At 42.8% G+C, this 18,537-nt stretch overlaps 1 protein-coding gene across 4 annotated transcripts in view; it reads right to left on the reverse strand.

Annotated features, from left to right (window-relative positions):
* Positions 1 to 17,372, reverse strand: part of CHD6 (chromodomain helicase DNA binding protein 6) — a 151,056-nt gene extending 133,684 nt beyond the window's left edge. For all 4 annotated transcript variants that reach the window (XM_029915998.1, XM_029915996.1, XM_029915997.1 and 1 more), the window contains exons 1-2: positions 17,357 to 17,372; positions 6,304 to 6,359 (exon numbers count right to left, since the gene is read on the reverse strand). In XM_029915998.1, coding sequence (XP_029771858.1) covers positions 6,304 to 6,336 — 33 coding nt within the window. In that variant the 5' untranslated portion in view covers positions 6,337 to 6,359; positions 17,357 to 17,372. The remainder of the gene's footprint in view (positions 1 to 6,303; positions 6,360 to 17,356) is intronic.
* Positions 17,373 to 18,537: the final 1,165 nt, after the last annotated feature.

The following is an 18,537-nucleotide window of genomic DNA, read 5'->3' on the forward strand; positions in this document are numbered from 1 at the left end:
GTGTGTGTGTGTGTGTGTGTGTGTGTGTGTGTGTGTGTGTCCTGTTTCCCCCTCCATTGAAAACATCCCATCCTTCTTCGGCCAGGAGTCCTGTGCTCTGGGTGATAAAGCAGGCGTCCTGACGCTGCCAGGCAGGCACAGCTGGTCTGCACCAGGGGGAGGAAAGGTCAGTTTCAGGCACCTGAGGATAATGCAGGGGGGGTGGGGGGTCCAGGAGGCTCTCACGTGTACTTTCCAAGAGATGTTTCGATTAGAATGAATCAGACTGCCCGGGAAGAATGGACAAAAAAGAACAGGACCGAAACCTGACAAACCATGATGTTTAAGGGCCCCCAGAGGAAGAGCCTAGAGAGAGGGTGAGAAGGAGCCTTCAGGCCAGTGCTGTGGTGGGGGAAATAAGAAGCGTGAGCGTCACTGAAGCCAGAAGACGAGAGCCCTTTGAAGAATGATTACAGGCATCACATGCTGCGAAGAAGCTGGTAAGTTTGCCTCTCACCAAAGTCCCAGAATCTGTCATTCCTAGTCCCCAACTCTATTATCATATTTTTGCATTTAAGCCTGGGGAGGGGGAGGATTTTTCTCTTATGATGTTTCAAGAGTATTAGAAATCTGAATTCACCAGCTCTACAAAATCAACCCAAACCTTGTTAATTCCAGGCAGTAAAAAAACTGGGGGCAGATAAATTTTTAAATTTGGATGCTGACAGAGAAGAATAAGGAGAGAGAAAAAGACTTAATAAGTGCCTTGGCCTGTCCTCCAGTAACGCTCTCCATGTGGCCATTCGCATCTACAGGTCCAACAACAGATACATTTAAACCCTTTTCTCCACAGGATGCTTTTAAACCTTCTCTTTAACAAAAACAACAACCAAAAAAATTTTTACTTTTAAGTAATCTCTTCATCCAATGGAGGGCTTGAACTCACAACCCCTGAGATCAAGAGTCACGTGCTCTAGGGGTGCCTGGGTGGCTCAGTCGGTTAAGTTTCCGACTTTGGCTCAGGTCATGATCTCCATGTTGGTGATTTTGAGTCCCACGCTGGGCTCTGTGATGACAGCTCAGAGCCTGGACCCTGCTTCAGATTCTGTGTCTCCCTCTCTCTCTGCCCCTCCCTTGCTTGTGCTTTGTCTCTCTCTCTCTCTCTCTCTCTCTCTCTCTCTCTCTCAAAAATAAATAAACATTAAAAATTTTTTTTTAAAAAGTTGCGTGCTCTACCAACTGGGCTGGCCAGGAGCCCTAAACCTTCCCTTCTTTAGAAGGCTACATAATTGCAATTTCTTCCATCATACTTCATATGAAATGAGTCAATGTTCTTTTTTCTATTTTTTATTTTTTTAAGTGTATTATTTTTGAGAGAGATAGAGCATGAGCAGGGGAGGGGCAGAGAGAGGAAGAAGAATCCAAAGCAGGCTCCAGGCTCTGAGCTGTCAGCACAGAGCCTGACGCAGGGTTCGAACCCATGAACTGCAAGGACATGACCTGAGCTGAAGTTGAACACTTTAACCAACTGAGCCACCCACATGCCTCGAATTGAGTCAATGTTCTTTTACCATCCTGGTCACGACACTCTGGCTTCTCAAGTATGTTTCAGAACACAACAAATTATGACAACAGCAAAAACCTGTCAAAGTATGTCAAAACATAGAGAAAAGGATTCAAGGCTCAGATTGCTTTCTTTGGAGGAGGGAGAATTTGGAGACAGTCCATTTTAAGTACTTTTGATACATGACTCCAGGGTGAGGCTGTTTAAAAATTTTTTTTTTTAATTTATTTTTGATACAGAGAGAGACAGAGCATGAGAGGGGGAGGGGCAGAGAGACAAGGAGACACAGAATCAGAAGCAGGCTCCAGGCTCTGAGTTAGCTGTCAGCACAGAGCCCGATGCGGGGCTCGAACCCACGACCATGAGATCTGACCTGAGCCGAAGCCGGAGGCCTAACCGACTGAGCCACCCAGGCGCCCCTAAAATCATGGTTCTACTAAGCAATTTACTAACACTCCCTTTTAGGCTTGCTAAAAGGCCTTCCAATGGCTACCAAATGGAAGGTCTGACTAGTATTACCCGGTAAGACCCTCCGCAGGGTGACACTGAAAAGTCTAAGAAATAAATTATTCATCCATATGATTAACGGTGCTATTTCTCCTTAACTATTCTGAATTGTGGGTCATTATTTGGTAATCTGTATTAGTAGGTACACACACTGTCCTCAGGATCCGAGTCCTTACCTCCCCCTAGTAAAGCACAGGTGGGACCAACACTTTTGGGAATAAAGGCTAAACCCACCAAGCCTTTTATCTGCGTTTATCATAGGACATCACCCAAAATTTAATACTCTGCACTCTGCGCTCTCCACTCGCCTTTACTACCATATGCTTCACCCTCCCAAACCCACCCATATGCCACTCTCTTCCCTCCCCAGCTTTCTTCCTATGTCCTCAGAAACGACCTGACCAAAACCTGGCTCACCACCTCTTTAAAACGTCTCCTACTCCTTGGTGGGGCTGACATGCGCCATGCTCTCCAGTTCCAGCGCATCCCTCTTCCCCCGCGATGCAGAACCCTGGCTCTTTTGAGGAGTACACCAGCCCCCGCCCCCACTGTAGCTGTGTGTTTGTAACCAGACTAAACTTTCTTAGGTAAAAGACCTAACTTTGAGTCAGTTTTGTAACTGGCCCCAAGCAGACCCTCAAATAGATCTTGGCAAATGCTGAAAAACTCAACAAATATTTGTTTAGTGAATAAATTATATCCACATTCACTCTAGGAAAGGGAAAAGGGTCTAATAATCTACAGGGCTTTGACATTCCCACCACTTATCTGAAGAAAACTCCTCCCACCCCACCTTTTCATTTGCTAGAGGACCTAGGATGAGGGGCTCTACTCATCTGACTTTTGGTTCTGGGGTGCGGAGAGAAGGGTCCGAGTTAACTTCCTGGTCAGGTTTTACTCCTACACCCAATATTCCCTATTCCTATTGTGTTCATGCTTATAAACCTTCCTCTACATTGCACACATGCCCCCCAAACCTTCTCACCCATATCGTATATCAGGTAGTATTTATCACACTTGGTACTTTTCTCAGTGCCACACAAGGAAGGAGCCGGGATGAATGTGAATCAGTACTTCCTTACCACAGGTTTGGCACTGTTCACATCAGCAACAGTTCTGTCCCCTTACAAAGAGGTGGGTGGCTCAGTCAAACGTCCAACTCTCGCTTTTGGCTCAGGCCATGATCTCACAGTTCATGAGTTCAAACCCCACATCGTGCTCTGTGCTGACAGTGTGGAGCCTGCTTGGGATTCTCTCCCTCTCTCTCTGCCCCTCCCCCGCTCACTCATTCTATCAAAATAAATAAATTTAATACTTCTAGCTGCACTATGTATTAGTAGTGCTACAAGGGTTTTCAATGATTAGAATTCACATTTTATTCCTCGAAATACGTACTACATATCTCGTAAGATGTTTTTCTGCCTAATACTGCTTAGTCTTTTTAGGAATTAAAATATATGCACAGATTTCTTAGAAAAAGAAGTTTATTTTTTGATATAGATAAAAGACTATAGTCCCTGATGACTCAATTTTAAATGTTTTATTATAAAAGGCTATTTTTCTTACAACACTTCTTTAGGCAATACAGAGTCAATCTCTAAACCCTTTGTTCTTGGCACACCACTCTAGGGATGCCCTTTCTGGTTAAATACAAGTATGATTACTTATTACCAAGTTTTGATTAACTTGCAAAATCTTTGATCTCGGTTTAATTTACCTTAATAAAACTTGGACAAGGAAATGAGGAACTTCCAAGAACAGAATGTATTTACATGTCAATTTCCTCTAGAGAACAGGAAAAATGAATTCGTAGGAATGAGGTTTTTAAAGAGTGGACATTTTATTTGCTGTTGTTTTTTTTTTAAGTTTATTTATTTATTTTGAGAGAGAGAGAGAGAGAGAGCACACACATGCACAAGCAGGGGAGGGGCGGAGAGAGAGAGAATCCCAAGCAGGCTGCGCACGCTCAGCATGGAGCCTGATGCAGGGCTTGAACTCACAAACCGACAGATCATGACCTGAGCTGAAATCCAGAGACAGATGCTGAACCGACTGAGCCAGCCAGATGCCCTGCTATTACTTCTAACACTTTAGAACCACAGTTAAGGGAAAGGACAAAGTTTAATGGTTAATTTTCTCATTCTACTGAATGGTTTCCTTGCCCTTGACACACTGAATGCCAAACACTTGGTGAATTACCCCATTTAATCCAATACCTTGTGAGGCACATATGATTGCTCCCATTCAAATGATAGGAAAAAGGTACGAACTTGTCCAAGGTTACACAGCAAAGTGGTAGTTAGTTTCAACTCTATTCTACCAGAATCAAAGCCCAAGTTCATTCTAGAACACGGGCGTCCCCTGTGTCAGGCAATGAACTCTATGTACACGCTCAATCCTGGTACCTATGGACTGCTTTGGCATGAATGGAATTCTCTATCCATGCTCTGCAACTGCTCCCAGTTTAGTCACCAGCATGGCCTATTCCCTCCACCTCCGAGAAGCGGGATCGATTCCTCCTGGAAGTGGCTCCACGTAGTTAACTTGCTCCCCTACCACAGCTAATCTTTTAGTTAGTACTATCGATGGACAGGATGGAGTTTCTAAGTGAAAACTCACCTAACCTAAGCTATATATAATAGCTGGCTAACACTAAGGTCTTACTATGAACCAGTAAAATCTCAAAAGAAAGAAACCTGAATTCATGCTGGGGTAATTTTGGTAAGGAGCGGTTTTACTGAAGGGCGTCTGGGTGGCTCAGTCGGTTAAGCGTCTGACTTCAGCTCAGGTCATGATTTCACAGTTCATGGGTTTGAGTCCTGCATCGGGCTCTGTGCTGACAGCTTACTGCCTGGAGCCTGCTTCAGATTCTGTGTCTCCCTCTCTCTCTCTGCCCCTTCCTGCTCACACTCTGTCTCTGTCTCTCAAAAAAAAAAAATGTTTTTACTGAAATAAAACCCTACCTTAAAGAATGTTTAAAATATTAAATATGCAGAATGTTTTAAGAAATATAAACCCACCCATGTATCATAAATGATAATTTTTGAAGGGCTGGGTTCTCTTCACTGTGTTCTTTTTAACAGAGGTTTTAATATTCTACTAGATGGATGTGCTATGATTTAAAGAGTCCCCCTTTTTGATGGACATGTAGGTTCCTTTCCATTTTTGTTGCTATGAACCAAACAGTGGTGAGAAACTTTGTTCACCCAGCTGACACCTGTCTGGGTCTCCCCACAGGATAAATTCCTGGCAGACGGAGCTGCACTCTCTGTAGTGTTTGTCTACCAGCTGATGGCGCTACAGAGCCGGGTACAAAGAAATCCGTGTGGATAGATACCATTTAGTCACCGCTCTTCCTGTTAAGAACTGGCAGCAGATGAGTCAATTATTTCCTAAAACAATTTCTTTTGGTTTGGTTTCACAGGGAGAGAAGAGAGAATAATCCTTGTAACTGTATCCCTAGGTCACTCCGTATCTGACTAGTCCGTGCTCCCAAGCAGCAGAGCGCTAAGTGGCTGATCCCACCCAACCTTTTCACGCGCAGGCTCAGAAAGGGCAGGGGCTCAGATGCCGCCAGTTACCACACTGTCTTTCAATTCTGCAAAAGCAAAACAGCTCATCAGAGACAGCCTGTTTCCAAGAGACGGAGGGAGGTCCGCCCTTCTCACCTCCCTGAACACACTGGTTGGCGTCTCTGGGTTCCTTTAAATATGGAACCACGTGAAACGCAGAAGCAGCAACTAAGGAAGAGGTCTTGGCAGGGTGGGTCACACAGGCTCAGAAATGTTTTTATCAATTCTCCTCCCCTTCAAGAAACCAAATGCCCAATGGCTGATGTTTACTTCCTTCTAATTAGTTTATTATTTTGTCTAGGAAGAAATTTCTACAAATCATTATGAGTACAAACTTTATAGATTTTAGATTAACCAAACCTCTAAAATGATAAATACATAAACTAAAAAAATTGATCACAGGGGTGACTGGGTGGCTCAATCGGTTAAGCGTCTAACTCTTGATTTCAACTAAGGTCATGATCTCACTATTCGTGAGTATGAGCCCCGCGTCCAGCTCCATGCTGAGTGTGGAGCCTGCTTAAGATTCCCTTTCTCTCTCCCTCCCTCCCTCCCACTTTCTCTCTCTCTTTCTCTCTCTCTCTCTCTCTCTCTCTCTCTCTCTGACCCTCTCCCCCATTCATGCTCTCTAAAATTAAAAAAAATTTTTTTAAATTTTAAAGCAGATATGTGATCACTTACCTGCTTCTCTTTCTTTTGTATTTTCATTATCATCTATTGAAGGAAGATACTTATTTCTGTAAAACATAAAAAAGGGAAAGATTATGATAAAATCCCAAATAAAACATTTACGGTGATCTCAGGATTAACTGTGACACATGAGGAAAACATAGAATACAGGTTCCTTCTGCAGAATATTTATAATCTTGTAACAACAGCCAACAGCCAGCCCCCAGAGTATGGTCCTAAGCTTACCTAACCCTAATTTATTGCTTCAGATGGGTGGAGTCAAAAAGACACTGTCTTTGTAGACAAAATAAGTTATAAAAGATCCTGGCATATTAAATCATAAAAGCAGCTAAAAGAGGGACATAAAATAATGGCATGACTATACCAAGAGGACTGGAGGAGAAGGGGTAAAAATAAACTACATCCTCATTTCTTCTGGAAGGAAATTAAAAAAAAAATCATACCTACAACTGATAAATCAAAAAAGATAAATACAGCAAAAAAGAGAGCTAAAGGAGTTAAAAGTAGTTCTCCTGAAGGACCAAGAGAGAGTTGGGGTGAGACAGGATAGATCACTCATACATTTCATCACATGCCCCCCCCACATAATTTGACATTTTAAACCATGTGAATATATTACTTGACAAAATAAGTTCCATTCTAACATTCAGTATGATTTTTAAAAGACTGCTTTTACTGTACACAGATTTAAGCCCCCATCTCCACCCCAATCATAATGCTCATGATGACACAAAACATTTTCTCATAAATGACTTTTGAGCATCACAGCAGTAAGAGCCCAGCAATTGGCTTTGAAGGTCTAGAAACTCATGGGGGCATCCCGAGAACCAGAAAGAACCCTAATCTAAGAAATCCGGAATTTGGGGCTGCCTGAATCACTAACTAGTACACTGGCCCAGGTCTAAAGCACTCACCTTCCTCAAAAACAAACAAGGGAGGATCCTAAAGTCTCAGCTTCCGGTTCTAGCCCGGATGTAGACACCGTTCTTAAGTTTTTGTGTACTTTGATTTCCTAGACATCTCGCAGTGCTACAGAACACCACTCCCTGAGGAAACAACTCCTGAGGCACATAATTATTCTTATGTACATAATTATTTCTTACATCCAGATGAATGTGATATGTGTGTCTGTCCACTTAGGTTTTCTCCTCCAAAAGTCAGAAGGATTTTCTATAAGAACCATAAAAGACTACCAGGATATTGCTCCTCAGGAACAGCACAGCATCCAAGTTGCTAACAAGCTACAAAGTGGGCAAAGTCAGGAAGGAAAGAAGGAGGGCAGAAAGAATTGGCTAAATCAAGAAAAGGGAAGGTCAAGTTAGTGAATGATGATGGAACAAGTATTCACTTCAAGGAAACCATAAACTCTGCAATCTCCATCAAAATAACACCAGCATTCTTCACAGAGCGAGAACAAAGAATCCTAAAATGTATATGGAACCAGCAAAGATGCCAAATAGCGAAAGCAATCTTGAAAAAGAAAACCAAAGCTGGAGACATCACAGTCCTGGACTTCAAGCTGTATTACAAAGCTGTCATCATCCAGACACTATGGCACTGGCACAAAAACAGACACTCCGATCAACGGAACAGAACAGAGAGCCCAGAAATGGATGCACAAACGTATAGCCAACTAATCTTTGACAAAGCAAGAAAGAATAATCAATGGAATAAAGACAGTCTCTTCAGCAAACGGTGATGGGGAAACTGGACAGTGACATGCAGAAAAAAGAACCTGAACACCATACACAAAAATAAACTCAAAATGGATGAAAGACTTAAATGTAAGACAGGAAGCCATCAAAATCCTAGAGGAGAAAGCAAGCAAAAACCTCTTTGACCTCGGCCACAGTAACTTCTTACTCAACATGTCTCTGTGTTGCAAAATGAACTATATGGACCTCATCAAAATAAAAAGCTTCTGCACAGTGAAGGAAACAATCAGCAAAACTAACGGCAACTGACAGAATGGGAGAAGATATTTGCAAATGACAAAGGGTTAGTATCCAAAAATCTATAAAGAACTTATCAAACTCAACAAATAATCCAGTGTACAAATGGGCAAAAGACATGAAGAGACACTTTTCCAAAGAAGACATCCAGATGGCCAACTGACACATGAAAAAGTGCTCAACATCACTCATCATCAGGGAAATACAAATCAAAACCACAATGAGATACCACCTCACACCTGTCAGAATGGCTAAAATTAACAACTCAGGCAACAACAGATGCTGGTGAGGATGTGGAGAATGAGGAACCCATCTGCACCACTGTGGGAATGCAAACTGGTGCAGCCGCTCTAGAAAACAGTATGGAGGTTCCTCAAAAAATTAAAAATAGAACTACCCTATGACCCAGCAATTACACTACTAGGTATCTATCCAAGGGATACAGGTGTGCTGTTTTGAAGGGGCACATGCACCCCAATGTTTATAGCAGTGCTATCAACAATAGCCAAAGTATGGAAATAGCACAAATGTCCACTGACTGATGAATGGATAATGATGTGGTATATACATACACATACACACACATACACACACACACACACACACACACACACACACACACACACACACATAATGGAGTATTACTCGGCAATAAAAAAGAATGAAATGTTGCCATTCGCAACTATATGGATGGAACTAGAAGGTATTATGCTAAGGAAAATTAGTCAGAGAAAGACGAGTATCATATGACTTCAATCATATAAGGACTTTAAGATACAAAATAGATGAAATAAGGGAAGGGAAGCAAAAATAATATAAAAACAGGAAGGGTGACATAAAAGACTCTTAAATATAGAAAACAAACAGAGGGTTGCTGGAAGGGTTGAGGAAGGGAGGATGGGCTAAATCGGTAAGGGGCATTAAGGAATCTACTCCTGAAATCACTGTTGCACTATATAACTAACTTGGATGTTAACTTAAAAATAAATAATTAAGAGAGGAAGGAAGGAAGGAAGGAAGGAAAACCATAAATTCCAAAAAAATGGTAAGTGCTCTGAATCAGGGCACTTAAAACAATTTCACCCCTAATTGTCATCATAGTAAAGTCAGTTCTAAGTAAATTATGTTAGTGTAAGTTTATCTCCTTTATTTGTCAACTTCGAATTATCAGGCCCTAGAAAACCAATCTTCTCAGCCATCACAAATGGCCACAAATTCTGAAATGAAGAAATAAGTTGGAAAAATAAATTCTAGCTAATAAAAAAAAAGAGTATCAATAATTGGACATATGTACTCAAAATTCTGCCCAACAAAATGAAAATCATTTAAAAAATACAGAAAACCCCACCAATGCCAATATAATTTATTCTTTAATATCTAAAAAATATAGAATGCAGTAGAGCCATCAAAAACACACTTTCCGCTTAAGTACCATAAACTGGCATGCCTCAGGTGAGCAGGGCCCCAGCACTGCCAGGAACATGGGGGAACCAGGTCCAACTTATCATCGCTAATGGCACTTTCCTAATTGCTTCAAGCTTTCTGAAGGGCACCCAGGCAGTGTGCCACTCGGTCTATAAACTGTTAAGTCCTTTTATCTGCCGATTCCACTTTAAGGAACACATCCCAAGAAATAAGCCGGTAGGAGATACACCTGGGCCATGGAGGCAGCTCAAGGAGGAGGTAGGAAGCATGAACACGTCTATCACAGCGGAGCCTGGGCACTGGAGAGGGCCACGAAGATCAATGGCCCACCACCCCATGGGCCTGTGTCATCACAGGACCTGAGAACATAAGAGAAGGCAGATGGGCACAAGCGGGAAAGACCAGGGAAGAGGAAGGGCTGCGCAAGTATGGCTTGAATTTGATTACCCAGCAAACTGAAAGCTTGTAGGAAAAGCGGTGGTGAAAGACTCTAAACCACATCTCCCCACAGCCAATTTGTTCACACGCAAGATACTACTACCGGCACCTTTAAGTGATATTCATGCTGCATAGATAACCCCACCCCATCCTGTGAAAGAGAGAAGGAATGTGTGTGTGAGATCCAAGTGAGTGGGAATGATGTTACTATAAGAGTAACTGCTCCAGTTCACTAAAAGCAAGCTCTGGCTAACCTCACGCTATTACTGTGGCGTTATTGCTAGCACCTGCTGGATTTTCACACACCAGGACGCTGCCACCCCACAAAACTGGCAGACATCATCAACAGCATCAGTGGGTGTGACATAGGCATTTATGGACTTTTATTCCTCCACATAGTATCTAATAATTTACAAGGCACTCCCTCAAGGTACCTCTACTCTTTTACCTTTTACGGCACACGTTTAAAAAAATACAAAACTACATCACCTTTTTGTAAGGCTAAATTTTGTGTTGTGGGAATGGATGACCCGACAGACCCTTACACATGTACTTCTCCACACACCAGAAATGGTTTTACTGCTTCTGTTGCTGGGTGGCCGTCAACTCAAAAGTTGTGATTAGATCCTTTGGGCTCAAATAAAGAACCAAGTAACCTCAGGGTACCACCACTTAATTAGAAAGAGAATACAGACATACTACGAACTGCCTGTGTGGGCAAACCAGGAGATCTGTCAACAGGGGCAAAGCTAATGTGTATAGGGTCTGAATTATATGAGAACTGGCGGGCCTCCTGCTCTCCTCACTGCATTTCAGTGCTTATGTATGGATGTAGGATTTAACTGCCTTCACAAGATAAGCTGCTAATAACGTAAAAAGCAAACAATATAAAAATTCTCAGTCCTTCCGGACTGAGCCACACAGACTCCCCACTAAAATTCTCAGTCCTTCTTACACTTACACACCTAACAATGTTTCTATGAAGAAAAACAAGGGTGCCAGGTTTCAAAAGTGACATTTCAAAACTTATTTTTCTTATTTCAATCTCTCTCTCCAGTTCAGAATTCCGCAACAGTGTCCTGTGCCATTTCCAAGTTCCTCAGTGCTGAGTTTCAGACACTTTAAAAAAAAAATAAAACATCATTCCACCATTCATTCAGAAATTTACATTTACTATACCTTGAGAATTCTGCCATCCTAACAATCTGTGCTCAGACCAAGGAGTCTATTTCACTTCAAGAGTGAGTGTTTTCACAAACACAGACAAGTGCACACATAGCAGGTCCCTTATATTCGCCAGGACAGCAGGAGACACACCTGAGGGCAGGAAGGACAAGGACCTTTGCAGGTCACAGACTTCCAGACCCCAAACTATATCAGGCCCTTTGCGGCAAAGAGTACATGAGAAGCAACTTTAAAAATCAGATCAACCTTGGGGCGCCTGGATGGCTCAGTCGGTTAAGCATCTGACTCTTGCTTTCGGCTCAGGTCATGATCCCTCGGTTTCATGTGTTTCAAGCCTCGTGTCACACTCTGTACTGACATCGTGGAGTCTGCTTGGGATTCTCTGTCTCCCTCTCTCTCCCTCTGCCTCTCCTCCACTCATGCTGTTTCTGTCTCTCTCAAAATAAATAAATACACTTTAAAAAATCAGATAAACCTCAAAGTTTCCACAATGAATATGTATTTTTACAATCTAATTATGCTCACCCGCAACCTGCAGAATGGTTCCCGAGAACTCTCTGACAACCACAGGCACAAATAAGGCAGTGTCACACTATTACAGCACAGGGATTGTGGAAAGGAAAGGAATGGAACATGGGGAGTAAAAACTTGCTCGGGAAGAGTTAATGAAAAAGGCAAAGGGGTCCTGGGGATGCCAACTTCCCTACACCCCTGTCGAAACACCTCTTACCAAGATCCCTTACATTCTGGACCACAGAGGGCCCAATGGGCAAGACAGCCCTCAACTTCTCACTTTCCCACGTTCGCACCCTCCATAAACTGCACGAATTTATCTATGTCCGTCGCTAGAGCAACCTATAGGAGGCCAACAGCAGGGTGTGAAGGGCCAAAAAGCAGTATAAATGCAGGCTCTAATAACAATTAGCCAGGTGAGACCTCTTCCAGTTTGGGGTCATCACCTGTAAAATGGTGGCAATACTTACCTCAGAGGATTTGAGATGCCTCTAGTGTCTGTCACACGGTGAACATTAGCCACGTGGCAGCCACTGGCGTTGCCTGTCCTGATGGGCACCCCACCAGCATCAGAGGAAGATGGCTCTCTCCTGAGGACGGCTAACCCTTACATCAATGCTTGGGATCCACCCTCTCCCACTTCGCAGCCACCCCCGCCTCTGGATTACTCTGCACGTAGTCTTCCTTCATTTCGTCAGGGGTCTCATCAAATGTCACCTGGTCAGTGATGCCCTCCCTAACCACCCCATAGAGAACACCCCGACCCCTGTCCTCACCCTCTAACCCCTTATCCTACCTTAGTTTACTTTCTGGCACTTACTACTATCTGACATTATATTATGTCTAGTTGATTATAAACTTATTACCTGTGAGACTCGCGCACGTATGCACACAAATGTGAGCGTTGTTTCGTTCGTGCTGTGCCCTGAGTCTGGAACAGCACCAGGCTCCTAACAGGTGCTCAATGAACATTTTCTAAACGGAAGAATCCTTTCCTCTCCTATCACTAAACCTCTCTTTCTACAGTTCTTTTCTCCTCAACAAAGAAACAGCTTCAACCCAATCCTAACATAGTAACTACACTAACAAATGCCCCACAAACCTGTATTTTCTCTTCTTCCCGTAATACTTCCCGACAGCTGCTCTTAGCAATGACTCCCCAGGAGCCGAATCCAATGGCCATTTTAAAACTCTATGATAACTTCCACGTGGCATTTTAAGCCATGCACCATGTCCTCTTCTTAAAATTCTCCTCTCACTGGTTTCTTGGAGGGCATGCTCTGCTGATTTCCCCGAATGCAAGCTTCCAAAGCTCAGCGTCCTCCGAGGCCTCTCCTACTGTAAGGCCTATTAAGTGCCAGCACCCCCAGGGTTCAACACTGGTACTACCCCTGGGGCCTACTGAGGTCTCTACAAAGTTCCCAAACTTCATCTCTCCACACCATCACCACTGTCCATTTCCAAACCCAACCCTCCTCCTGACCTCCAGTGAACACTGCCAACCATGTGCTAGCCAGTTCCAACGAGGTTTCCACAGATGGCACAAAAAACCCACACCTCTTTCCAAACCAAACTCCGTACTACCTTTACACACATTTGCACCTGTTCCCCCGCCCCCACCATCAGAGGCTAATGTCCCACAACGTGCCACCCAGCCCAGGATTCAGTCAGCCTCAACTCCTGCCCTTTCCTTTAATTCCTTCAAAATTCCTGAATCCCTTGGCTCTTCCCTAGTTCCGCTTCAATTTATTCCCTTTCTAGAAATCATTTTTGTACTTGAAATAGCCTCTTAGTACCTTTATTCCTCATTCCATCCTCATTGTACTAAGAGTACATTTTTCTAAACTGTAAAGAAAATCAGATCCTATCTCTGTAGTGTCCTCGGGGGGAAAAATACAAATTCCTCAAAGCACAGAGTCCTGCATTAGCAAGCTGGCCCCTGGCTTGTCTCTGCTGGCTCTGACATTACCTTCCCCCATTCACCCAACTATACGGAGCACTGGCAGGTTCTGAGACCAGCCCTGTTCGCTGAGATCTTTGTTCAGGCTGTGCCTCCTCCATCTGGAGAATCCCTCCACTGCCTTCTTCTCCAGTCTCATCCTGTAGAACTCAGCTCCGGTGCCATGCTCTCTGGGATGTCTAACCTAACTTCCCTAAACCCTGGAAACATCTCGTGAAAAGCACTAAATTATAGCAGCCCTATCACCATGATATCATCTTTTCCCGTTTTCCGTGTCTGCGGGTGCCACCAGCTGTTAAGTGCCTAAGCGTCCTCTGGGAAGGAACTCTGTTCTGCCCTATCAATCTTGATATTTGACCTCTGAATGATTATGTACGGAGTGCGTAAGTGAATAAACGGGAAGGCTCAGAAAAGGCTCTGAGCTCCTGTCTTCTTCGTCTGAATTGGTGGGCTCCATCTTTTTTCCCTTTCCTGTTTTTTCTGTTCTCCCAGTCCAATCAAATTTTTCAGTATACTTCATTCACACTTTTTTCAAAGTAATGCAAGTAGTTAGTTTAAGAATTCAATAACCTAAAGCTTAACACAAAAAGCGGCATTCTTGGAGCATCTGGCTGGCTCCAGTTGGAAGTGCATGCATACTGGGTGTAGAAATTACTTAAGAATCTCAAAAAAAAAAAATAGTAATATTCCCCTGACTCCATTCAACCCCATTCCTGATTCACTCTTCCCAAAGGTGATCATTTGATCTTAAGCTACCTATTCTTTTTGCTACTTTCCATTATATTTCTGTAAAAAATGCTAATGCCTCTATTAGATATTTTATTCTTCCAACTTTAAACATCATTCTATTGGCTTCCTCCTGTGGAATAGAAGGTGGCAAATATTTTTATAAAAGGCCAATAATAAATATTTTAGGCTCTGCAGGCCATATGATCTCTGTTGCAACAATTCAATTCTGTCATTACAGCACACAAATAGCCACAGACAATATGCAAATGATGGGTCTGGCTGTGTTCCAATAAAACTTTATTTACAAAAGCAGGTAACCTCCTGTTATAGAAGATGGAAGTGTTACCTTCCCAATATACTTATTATCACCATCAGTTATTAAATCAATATCTGACTCACAGCTAACTATATTGTGCTAAAAAATGTTTTCTGTAATTTTTCCCCTACAGGTATCAAGTACCTCACTTTAAAATCTGTGTTGTTTTCTATGAATCATTAACTTATGTCAAAATGCTCTCTTCAATCAGAGAAAATCATTCTAACTCCTACCCTGGTGATAAAAATCAACTAGGTTGATAAGAATCACTATTAACGGCAGTAGTAGAAGCAAGTAGTCAGGCACTACCAGAGCTGTATCAAATATCACAGGGCAAAGGAAAACCTGACTGTACTTTTTTGTTTATCATTAGACCCTACACCTTCAAGTCAACTGTCTGGATCAGGAATGATCACATCTGTGAACACAGGATTGAAGAAAACAATCTCTTGACAACTGAGCCCACTCAAGGTTCAGCGCCCTGAAAATTCAAGCTATAACCTTATGGGGAAAGACAGAAGATGTAACAAATGACACACCGATTTCATTCTCAAGAGGCCTCACCAAGTAACCCGAGGCCTTTTGACTCCTTACACTTAAACGCCTTTTGTGGGGGAACAGGAATCCCTGTGGACCAGGCCGTGCAGACCCCTGAGTTGTGAACACAAGGGTTGTATGATTTGTGCAACTGATTCCATCTCCCTGGATTTCAATTTCTTCGTTTCCAGAATAGGGACAAAAACCACCTTTTGGGAGAGGAGATGGAGGAGTTCTATTTTGGACAGGCTAAGTTTGAAGGAAAAGGGAAGGAATTTAAAGCTCAGGCAATGCAATCCTTTTATCTTAAGATAAGGAAAGGAAGGGTCAGAGGAGTCTGATGGCCCAAAGGCTCACAGTTATTCTAAAGTACAAGAACTGGATTTCCTGGGTTCCAGTTCAGCTCTCAGCACTACACTGAGCTGCCTTGAGCAAATGAAAGGCAAATGAAAATAGCATAAGTGAGAGGTCGGGATTTGGAGATGTTCTATTTGGGGTACTCAGAGAGTAGGCAGAGGTTAGACACACATTCCACAGATAAATGACAACAGTCTAGAAAAGGAAAAAAGGAAAATCCGTGGGGGTGTGGTGGGGGGGGGAGGCTACAGAACAGGATGATTTTGATCCATCCTCAGGGTAAAGAGGAAGCAATTAAAACATCTTGATAAAACTCTCTTTCAAGAAGACTTGTTAAGGTACATTTTTAGAGAAGATGGATGGACCCTTTTGCATAACATTACACACAAGGGAACAAAATATCTCATGGAGTAATTCATATGATCAACACAGATAAAATCTTCAGGGACAGATAACTGCAAGTAATTCTGGTTAAATTCTTTATCCACTTTCATAATGCCTTCCATCTGAATTTTGAATTGTTACGTAAATTTGTCTTGGAGTAATTTATAGTCAGGAATAAAGTCTATCTGACAGCTCTATCCAAGACAGCGGGGAAACAAAGTAAACACGTTAACAGAATTATAATACAGACAATCCTCAGCGGAGTTTGTACTTTGGGATAAATAATAAAAGGAAAATCACATACTTATGATCATCCAGGCCCAGCACTCTTTATTCGACAGGAAACAGAAGAGCCAAACAAGTGCAAACCAAGCTACATTCGAAAAACATCCGATCACCTATGTTTTTGGCATTCCTAACACTAAAAAGATGGGCTTTCCCCCTACTTCTACAACTCTGTTGTTTTAAAATAAACTAAAGTGTCCACACATTTCCAAAGAGTTGTTTTTTGTGTAAAGACAAAAAACCTGTTTCTGAATCGAACACACATTTCCTTACATTCCACCTTTGCGGTAAAATCCTGAAACCTAACCCGCACATCCCACACGAAATGGCCAGCTGCAAATCCAGAAGGAGCTGCTTCCTGATGGCATCCACGGCCATTTCAGCCCCTAAAAGCCATGCAGCTCTGGCACCTCCTGCCCTTCCCTTAGGGTCTAAGCATTTCAAAGAAACTGAAAAGGATTTTTTAAGCTATGAATTTTTAAAAGAACAAACAGCCCCCCCCCCCATCATTCTCCCTTCCCCAAAATCTAACAGGAAGAGAGGGCTGGGGTAAATGCAGAATCAGTCTGCAAGGGGAGGGGGAAGGGTCACGAAAATCAAGGTGCTGTGTGAATGAGCCTCGTGTAAAAAGTTCTTGCAAAAGCAAGCACAGACAACGCTGGCCCAACGGCGAGGCGGGCAGCTGGCAACTGCAATCTTTGACAACAAAAGGACACGGCTCCCCAAAGCTGGCGGGACCACACGGGGAGCAGAAACTGCAAGCCGTAAGCAGAAGAGTCAAGAAACCACCTTAGGCAAGTCTAAGCCAATGGACTAAAATCTGTTAACACCATCTACACTGTGTGTGGTTCACCTAATTACAAATTGGTATAGATGGAGTCACCTATTTCAAAGTAATATATTAGCAAACAACATACTGTGAAAACAACTACAATGACTTGTAACACCTAAATCATGGCTTACCTGGAAGTACAACTCGGTGGCACTGTTTTAGGAGGACTGGTCTGAGAGATGTCAGAATCACGCCAGACTGAGCAAGAAAGCCGCAGAGAAGGGCCTTAGTTTACTTGGCAACGGTAACGATTCCCAGATCAAAAGACAACCGTTTGAAATATAAACTTAATACCCGAAATCTCGTGCTTCCATTACATTTTGTATTTGTGTTACCCATTCCAACACTCCCTCCCATCATCAGCACAAAGAACCAGCTGCAGTGATGTGACTGCAGGTTGTTCTACATACGGATGACCAGACTGGAGGACAGAAAATTTCCAAACTGTCACCCCAGAATATATGTGCAGAATTCATACCTTCAGTCCTGGGTCCCCCAAGATGCTAAATTTGCAAATGGAGCCCTTTATCAGTGAGATAGTATGAGCCCACGCTAGTAATAAAATGACGTAAATAAAGTCAGGACACTCATTTGCCTGGATATGAAATCCAAGTATCTGATCTTAAAGGCTCAATAGAATGCTAAAGGAGTTGGTGACAAAGCTATTGTCACAGACAAGTATGATAAAGGCAGCCCTCAAAGAGATGAATATAAAATAATAACCCGGAAGGCCTCAGGACTGCATCAGATTCACCTTTGAGTCCCCAGGGCCTAGGACAGGGCCTATGATGCAGTGAATGCCTGTAAGTCCACGGACTGAATTTATAAATGAAAGGCTAGTGTCACCATTCACATTACTTTATTCCCTTTACCTTCAAATGACTTAAGGGTCCAAAAATACAAGGGAACCACTTCTACAAGGGAATCGCTCTGTAGATTCTCGGCCTTCTGTGTTACATATTTGTGGGAACTCTTGCCCTGGCCAAAGCCTCATTAGATAAGGGGACCACCAGCCACTCAAAGCATAAAAACAACCTCATATCCTATCAATGTGAAGACATCAAGCTCCGCACACAAAAGTCAGTAATTCTGAGTCTATTACTGTCATTCACTTTAATTTATGAACAACTGGGCTTTAAAAAAACTACCTCCACTTTTAAATTCACCCCAAATTCTGCCCACAGTGTACTGCCAGAGCTTCTTAGCAACCTTTGTTTTCTGGGAATGCGCCTCCTGTCCAAATTCTGGATCTACCTCCCAGATCCAGGTTCAGCAAATGACCTGGTGGATTCCTTCCATTCTGTACCCAGTT

The sequence above is a fragment of the Suricata suricatta genome, chromosome 12 (genome assembly GCF_006229205.1).
Source record: "Suricata suricatta isolate VVHF042 chromosome 12, meerkat_22Aug2017_6uvM2_HiC, whole genome shotgun sequence".
NCBI classification, from domain to species: domain Eukaryota; kingdom Metazoa; phylum Chordata; class Mammalia; order Carnivora; family Herpestidae; genus Suricata; species Suricata suricatta.